Raw genomic sequence first — 8,828 nt, 5'->3', positions numbered from 1 at the left:
GGGCGGCAGCGCGCGGGAACGACGGCACGGGGGGCGGCGGCTCGGACTTGTGGGTGGCGGCGGCACAGGGGGCAGCACGGGCAGCACGGGAGCGGGTGGGGGCGGAGCAGCACGGGCACGGGGGCGGCGGCGTGCGGGAACGGCGGCGCGGGGCGTAGGCTGCTGCGTGCAGGGATGGCCGTGGGGGCACAGGGCGTGGGCTGCCGTGAGCGGGGCGGCGGGCGCGGGCATGGCCGCGCGGGTACACGCGGAGCGATGGGCGTGGGCAGGGGCGGCCGCCACGGGCAGGTGCGCACGCCGAGCGGCGGGTGGCGGGGCGGTGGGCGGCAAGTGCGGCGGGCGCGCGCAGTGCTGCGCAGGGGATGGCGGGCGGCGGGGCGACGGGCAGCGGGCGCGGGCAGGGGCGGCGGGCGCGGGCACATGCGGGGCGGTGGGTGGCGGGCGGCGGCGGCGCAACGGGCGGGAGTGAAAGCAAGGGAAGGAGGGAAGGTGAGCTGGTGAAGAGATAGGGCAAGTGCAATTTCGTCGGCCAAGCGAGGCTGGCAAAATTATATTTATTTTCGTTGGCTTGACCTAAGCCGACGAAAATGTGACTATAGTTTCGTTGGCCCTGGTTTGGCCGAAGAAAAATAGTACTTTAGTTTCGTCGGCCACTACCAGGCCGATGAAAATAAGTTCAATTTCATCGGCTTTGGTAGGCTGACGAACTGATACAGTTGTTTTCGTCGGTTTGCCGTGGACCGACAAAAATAAATGTGGCCGATGAAAATGAGCTATTTTGGTATAGTGGTATTTATGTAAAAACGCACAAACAGCATACTGATAGTAATAGTTTGGGAATTTAGCTAGTCTAACGTATTAAAATATTTTCTACATATATACATCGAAATATAGCACATAGATGCAATATACTAACTCCATCTCAAATTACAATATATTTTAACTTTTCTAGATATATATATATTTTACTATTCACCAAGATGTACACTATATTTAAAATTTTAGATACATAGCAAAAACTATATATTAAAAAAAATAAATTGTAATTTGGGACATGCTTCGTCCTGAAATATAAGGTATTAAAAGGTTTAAAATTTGTACCTAAATATAAGGCACCCTAGGATATTTTGGAAAGTAATTATTCCTAGCCTGTTATAAAATTAGCAAAATGAAAAAGCATATCGTAAAAATATTAGGATGTCTTGTATTATAGGGTGGAGGGAGTACACTCCAACTGCTAATAATCAGCACGGCTTCCGTTCCACCCTCATAATGTCTGTTTCATCATACAATCGCCGTGCTTAGGGCATTATTGCTTCCTTTCCCGTCGTCTTCCTGTTTATGAGGCATCAAGTCTGTGTACCCGATGCTCTTCCTGGTCGTCGGAAAGATCATGAACACCATGCTAGCCAGCAACCCTAGCCCCACCGGCAGGTTCATGAGCACCTCCCTGACGTCCGGCCCGATGTTCGGGAAGAGGCAGCTCTTTATGCCGGCGTTCCCGAGCGCGACGACTACGAACAGGACCGCGGAGACGGCCGCGTGCATGAAGTCCAGCGGCCTGACCTTCATCCGGGGCAGGTCCCCGAACCTGCGCCTCCTCTCTTCGCCCGTGCCGTCGAAGTTGAACGGGTAGAAGCCCCGCGGCGTGGCCACGCCGTAGTAGAGCCGGCCGTCGCGGTCGACGAGGCTGTCGGTGAAGGAGAGCAGCACGCAGGAGGCGGCGCAGGCGCCGACGAGCGCGAGGGTGAGGTACCGGCTGGCCACCCCGCACGCGCCGTGGTTGCTGAAGGTCGGCGCCAGGGCGTGGAAGACCGTGACCGTGCCGGTGGGCAGGAGCTTGATGATGTCGCAGGCGCCGCACAGGGTCTTGTCGACCAGAGGCGGCGGTTGCTTGGTGGCGCCGCCGTTGGGCACCAGGAGCTTCATGTCGTGGGTGGACTCGTTGGCCATTTGGGTCTGCACGGCGGCGTTGTGTCCCATCTTATTTATCACCAGATGGTAGCGAACTTGCACTCGGCTGTTGCTAGCTGCACACACTTTTATAGTTTTATGGCCGTTCTGCACAGTAGTTGCAGGATGCGACATGTAATGTGATAATGTTACAACTTCTGGTTGCAGGATGCGACAGTAGTTGCTAGGACAGGAAACTCGTGCCAAGTAGCTAGCTACATTGTTAAAGTTGACGTTGACGCTATAGATCATAGTGTGGGTGTTATAGAGAAAGTACGTGTGACACACGATGGCAGATATATTATGTGTAGTGTTCACTTTTGTTTCTGTGCAATGTGAATTTACAAGTTTTGAGTATCATAGGTTCGAAGGAAAACGTTCACAGCATGAAAGGAAAAGTTCAAAGAAATAGGAATGGCTAGTTTGGCAATCCGTGCATACTTTAAATGTCATACTTATTGCAATAAATTATGTTTTTCTTCAAGGCATTGCAGGAATACACCTTCGTCAAAAATGTTCAAGCATCATTTTGGTTATGGAATCAAAACACAGCCGCAGTATATATGTTGATGAAATACAACTATTTTTCATGCTATTTTTTTGTGGCACGCAGTGACACTGCGCATGCGTTGTGGACAGAGGCGGATCTTAGAGTCTTAAGGTTTGGGGGCTCTCATCTTCCCCGTGATCTTCATGTTCTCTCTCCTTTTCTTTTCCATCCTCCTTTTTTCTTCCTCGCTCCTCTTTATCCATAGCTGAAATTTGTAGGCTTTTTTTAGCCCCCCCCCCTCTTGTGGAACTTAAAACGCAGCAGGGTCATCATACAATTTATGATTGTCGATTTCTTAATTTTCATCAGTTGACAAAATAACATCCGCTACTTTTTTTATTAAGGGAAACCTCCAAAATTTGTAGAGGAAAAAATGATTCTCGATGTGGCCATCTATGATACACTATCTTTGTTGGTCCTCCAACACCCTCCACCTCCCGTGGCTGATGATGTTGCCCATGATCTCGCGAGATGCGATTGGTGTTTTGAGTCCACAAGAATCATAGCGTGGAGCTGGAGGGAGAGGACAAAATAAAATTGGATGATGGAGGATATGAAACAACGAGGTGCCTTTTATTGTTTAGGATGGCGTTCCCGTGTCGAGTTTAGGATGAACCATTGTCTATCTAGGCATATCCATTCCATCCAATCTATGTGATAGCATGCCATGTGGAGTACAGATCCAAAATATTTCAAGCTCTTCTAGTGTACTAATAGGACAATGATAGGCCTAGCCTACAATGCGATTCGAAACACCAAGCCGGTAATTAATGCTGGTTTTTCGCCTCATGACAGCTTCAAACCAACACAGTGGATGTATACATATAGAACCAGATGCTAGCGTATCTCTGCCTCATGCTTGCATATATGTATACTCCCAGATACCCTAGCTGTACCCCTGTAGAAACCAAAGGGTCCCGATCCATCACTCCCTGTTGATCCAGCAGTGATTGCAGCTGATTGGTTTGTCCCAGCAAGGAGGCATGATATGGATTCCTATATCCAGATGACCAATTCAAATACAGCCATCGATCGATTTCTTACATCAACCGTTAGAGTTATAAACTCAGTTGTATACAAAAGGATGCAACAAGAACAAAATGCCAATTGTGGCACACGTATATAGAGTTCTCACCAGCAGATAGTTCGCAAGTGCTTTTTTTCATAAGGTTCGCTTTCTGACAAGTATAGCTAGATTTGCACTGAGCAAGCTGACAATCTGAATCAGCCATGGCTTCAGCCATGCCCCTGGCCCTTCTGCTCCTGTGCCTTCTCGTTACTCACGCCTATGGGTCAAGGCCCGTGCTTCTCCGTTCGACCGATGACTCCGGTGCCTCGCCGTCGTCGGACGCCTGCCGCCCGTCCATCCCTTCAGGTACAATGCCGAACGTTGCCATTTGGACGCAAACTCCACAACTCTCTAAATTAGCCTTGTCACGTGGTAACTAGCTCCTGTCGTGATGGTCCAGGACACAGCAACGGCAACAAGCTGCCGTTGGTGCACCGGCTGAGCCCCTGCTCTCCTCTCGGCGGCAGCGGCGCGCGGAAGCATGGCAAGGCGTCGCTGGATGAGATCCTCCACCGGGACGGCCTCCCCCTGCGCTACCTCTCCGGGTCTGGGGTCCAGGCTGCGGCCGCCGCAGCTCCTGCCCCTGCCTCCTCGGCCACGCCGGCGTCGGGCCTGTCCGTCCCCGCCACGCAGAACGTCATCAGCAGCCTCCCCGGAGTGTTCGACTACACGGTGCTCGCCGGGTACGGCACTCCAGCGCAGCAGCTCCCTCTGTACTTCGACGTCAGCGGCATGTCCAACCTCCGGTGCAAGCCGTGCTTCTCCGGGTCCTCCGGGGCCGCGCCGTGCGACCGGGCGTTCGACCCCTCCTTGTCCTCGTCGTTCAGCACCGTGCCGTGCGGGTCGCCGGACTGCAGGCAGACGTCGCCCCCGCACTGTCGGACTACTCCGGCCTCGCCGGCGTCAAGTACGTGCCGCTGGTGACCAACCCGAGGGGGCCGAACTTCTACTACGTTGACCTCGTTGCCATCACCATCGACGGCAAGGACCTCCCAATCCCGCCGGCCACGTTCAGGGGCAACGGGACGATGATCGACTCGCAGTCGGCCTTCACCTACCTGAACCCGCCGATCTACGCGGCGCTCCGCGACGAGGTCCGGTGGGCGATGGCCAAGTACCAGCCCGCGCCGGCGTTCAGCGACCTCGACACGTGCTACAACTTCACGGGGCTCCAGTACATCGAGCTCCCGGACGTCACGCTCAGGTTCGGCAACGGGGAGACCATGGACCTCGACGACCGGCAGTTCATGTACTTCTTCCGCGAGCACCTCGACGATGACTTCCCGTTCGGGTGCCTGGCGTTCGCCGCGTCCCCCGACACCAATTTCCCCTGGAACTTGCTGGGGTCTCAGGTGCAGCGGACGAAGGAGATCGTGTACGACGTGTGGGGTGGCATGGTTGCCTATGTCCCCAGCCGCTGCGGGTTGCGTTGATGCTGCTTGAAGGCGACCGTTAGTTGGAACGTCCTCTACTTCCTATATTATTGTGGTTTGGCCTGGTTGCTAACAAGTACGTAGCTATTCTCGCCCTTGTGTTTTGTTTGTTTCTCGCATTTGGATGTCTTCCGAAGTTGTTTTGGGTGTTTCTGAATGTTATAACAATTGGTTTGCGATAATTGTTACACCATTTAGTTTTTTTAGAACTGTGCACTGATGCGGGTGCTTCATTGAGCCACCACTCAACCCTCATCGCAGTGCTAAAAGCGTGTTTATCACATACATGAGCCATCTATGTCCGGAGTCCCAGCAACGACGACTCGGCGGTCAAGACAACAAACTCATTAGGTCCAGAATCCAATCTGGGCCGTGCCCAGCTCGATCATCAAGCGAGTCAGCAATCTTTCTCTCGACAGCTCTGCCCAGAGTCACGCCACGGTCGCCTCACCGTCAATTCAGATGATCTCATCTCCGTATTAGATCGTACCGGGCAAACCATCGCCGAGGCCATCGCGCTTTCCGAGTACAGAAATGAATCTTTGATATTAGTTCCGGCTGCTGTTGGGCACGGGACTAATGAAGGTTTTAGTACTAGGTCTAATGGTTAGGGAGCGGCGGGAAACTTTAGTCCGTGTTGGAGCCACCAACCGAGACTAAAAGTCATCCTTTAGTCTCGCTTGGTAACTCCAACCCGGACTAAAAGTTCTGAACATTTAGTCCCGGTTGGTAGCTCTCCAACCGGGACTAAAGGTTCTGAACATCTAGTTTCAGGTGGTAACACTGATCGAGACTAAAAGATGACCCTTTAGTCCCGGTTGGTGGCTCCAATCTGGATTAAAAGGGTTTTTAGTTCCGGTTGGTGGTTCCAATCGGAACTAAAGGGTCCTTCACGGGTTAGTTTAAAATAAAAGTATCGCATCTAAAATCACATATGCTGACGTGCTGTGCAGGTAGGATGGTAAAGAAACTACATGCGAAGTGAGACATCTCAGGTTCGAGTCCTGGGTTGCGTAGAATATTTTTTACCTTGCACATACCCTTTAGCCTCGATTATTGGACCCTAGACTAATAAACGGCTGGGACCTTTAGTCCCGGAATCCTCATTCCGGTTGGAAAATCGGAAATTAAAGGAGTTGTGGCCCGGGACTAAAGGATAGTTTAAGCCCAAAAGGAAGAGGGATATCCAAGTTCAGAAAAGCGAAAACAAAAACAGACTCGGTAGCTTCCACAGCCGAGACAGGCGAAGACCAGGTGGATCACAGCTTCTCAGGTGCCAGCTTCAACTTTTTCAGCCTTCGAGCGCCAAGGGGGTCTTGAGGCGAGCCTCCAAGAGCTGCATCATCGAGCGATATCCTCCTCCAAAGACATTTGAAGCATAGGTGTCCACTCCTTCATGATGCTCCACAGCCTTCCGAGTACCAGCTTGATGTTTGACTATTTCTGTCCACGAAAATGAGATCGTTTCTGATTAGCCATAAGCATCGCACCACTCCTGCAGAGATTGTGTTTATAGCCTTATATTTTTTCTCAGCAATCCATTTGCTAGCCATAAACAAGTGCCATTAAACTCAAATAAGCAAGCCCACAGCTGCTTAGCAACAATGCAAAAAAAAAATGTTCAAAATGATTCATTTCTTTGCAAAACTGGGATTCAGGGGGTTTCTTTATGCCCCTCCCTACTAGATTATCGACAGTCATCAACTTGTTGTTGGAAAGGAGCCAGAGGAACACATGGATCTTTGGAGGAACATTAATTTTCCAGACAGCAGGAACATAAACAGGCTGCACACCTCTAAAGTTCATAATTGCGTATAAAGACTGAGTGGAATAAACTCCATCGCTATTGTATACCCACACCAAGGAGTCCCCTCCAGGGTTATAGCAGACACTTTTAACTATTTCCTCAAGCTCAAACCATTTTTCCATCATACTCTCATCAAAGGTCCTTCAAATGTCAATTTGACCTCTTGACCATCCCAAACATCAGCAAGTCTATTCCCCATTTTGTTACAAACAGTATAGAGCTCCCAGAACTGGACAGAGAGAGGAGAGTTACCAAACCAGGTATCCTCCCAAAATCTTATTTGAGTGCCATCCCCCAACTCCACTTAAAACCAAATTTTAGAGCTTTTGCAGTTCCAGTTATTCCTTTCCAAAAGGTAGAGGATTGAGAGTTAGGCACACAAAAGATATTAGTTGCATTCCTCATGTATTTTTCTTTAATCACTGAATGCCAAAGTTTCCCCTCATCTTTGATAAATCTCTTGATCCAGAAACCCAAAAGGGCAAGGTTCAGATCCTTCATGTCAGGAACCCCAAGCCCTCCAGCTTCTTTTCTCATGCTAACTATTGGCCATATGTGTGTTGATAAGTTTCAAAGCCCATTTAGGAAACTTAAAGAAAGACATTAAATAGATTGGAATGCTGCCAAGACGTTTTAATAAGCACCAGCCTACCAGCATGGGAAAGCAACCACCCCTCCAGCCGGAACAACTCAGTGTTGTCCATATTGATGCTTCATTGGCTCCCCAGCTGATGGCCGAATTCCAGGATGCTTTGTTCACCCTCCCCCAACCTCGTTAGCAACACGGCAAGCCCGGAGCATCACCAACCTTTCGTCTCCAATGATTCTCGCACGGTCGATGGTGAAAACGACGCTGATCGCACCGCACAACAAACCCGCAACCAGGGTCGTGCCCAACGCCGGGCAGCTGAAGCAGCCCATGACGATAGCCACAACGTTACCGGCAACGACTCGGGTCACCACCCTAGGGTCCCACCTCGTCGACCACCGATCATGCTGTGAAACCTCGAACAAGATTTTGTCCTCAACCTCGACGGTCAAGCGGTCTTTGCCACTCCATCCGCCAACATGGCAGTTGTCCTCCAAATGCTCCCCTTGGACTTAAGGAGGCGGCAATGATGGGTGGGGTTGGAGGCAGGCGGTGGTGGCGGTCCATGCCTGGAGTCAGAGCGGCAGCCGGGGTCGAGTTGGAGTGGGTGGTGGCTGTATGTAGTCCTTGTGGGTGGAGGGGGGAGGGTTGGAGCGACGGCTCAGGGTCGCACTGGAGTGGGCGGTAGTGGTGGTCCCTGCTCGAGGTCGGAGCAGGAGGCGGAGACGGTGGTCTGAAAGGAATCGGTGCTCGTAGACTAAGAGGGGGAGGGGTGAATTAGACAACTTAAAACCTTAACCTACGGTCTCCATCTAGTTTGCACAAAACATAAACTAAGATATGCTATTTAGATGTGTAACTATGGGTCTTCTAGTGTGAAATTCTTATCCCAAAATAAGTTTTGCAACTTATAGCCAATCTTAGCTTGATGCTACTCTAAGAATATAAAGGCACACAAAATGCAAGTTAGACATGCGGAAATGTAAAGAGGGGATAAGAGCAAGCAAACTCTTGACACAAGAATTTATCCTGTGGTATCGGTAGGCACTAAGCCACCCTTAGTCCATTTGTTGAAGCACTTACAAAGAGTATTGCTTCCCGGTCACCCAGTATCTTCCGGGACTCCCCTTGACTTTCCACAAAGGCTTGGGCACTAAAGCTCACGCCAAGTTCCCCGGTCACCTTGATGCTATCTTCACTATGGAGCTTTCCACAAAGGAGGGGTCTCCTCGTCCCTTGCACAAAGCCGTCGTCGCCGTTCCACACCAAGCTGGAGGGTCGATGACTTGCCGGCAAGCCACCAAGACTTCAAGGCGCTGGCACACCAATATTACAATGGTGGTTCACTCTAGAAGCATACACAAGGCAGTAACACCTTGCTCTCTCACTCTCTTAGGCCTAACCTAGCACTAACACTGTCAAAGCAT

At 51.0% G+C, this 8,828-nt stretch overlaps 2 protein-coding genes across 2 annotated transcripts; one reads left to right on the top strand and one right to left on the bottom strand.

Moving 5' to 3' along the window:
* Positions 1-1,181: 1,181 nt before the first annotated feature.
* On the bottom strand, positions 1,182-1,993 carry LOC112890778 (protein DMP2-like). The gene has a single exon (XM_025957635.1). It carries the CDS (start codon positions 1,981-1,983, stop codon positions 1,285-1,287), a length of 699 nt encoding a protein of 232 aa, XP_025813420.1. The 5' UTR covers positions 1,984-1,993; the 3' UTR covers positions 1,182-1,284.
* A 1,740-nt stretch (positions 1,994-3,733) lies between these two features.
* Positions 3,734-5,005, top strand: LOC112890488 (aspartyl protease AED1-like). Its single transcript, XM_025957372.1, has 3 exons — positions 3,734-3,878; positions 3,973-4,367; positions 4,430-5,005. The coding sequence occupies exons 1-3, from the start codon at positions 3,734-3,736 to the stop codon at positions 5,003-5,005; spliced, it is 1,116 nt and encodes a 371-aa protein (XP_025813157.1).
* The last annotated feature ends 3,823 nt before the right edge of the window (positions 5,006-8,828 follow it).

Source organism: Panicum hallii, chromosome 4 (assembly GCF_002211085.1).
Source record: "Panicum hallii strain FIL2 chromosome 4, PHallii_v3.1, whole genome shotgun sequence".
Taxonomy (NCBI): Eukaryota; Viridiplantae; Streptophyta; class Magnoliopsida; order Poales; family Poaceae; genus Panicum; species Panicum hallii.
Note: the sequence above shows the minus strand (reverse complement) of the source record. Positions and strands in the feature narration are given on the sequence as shown.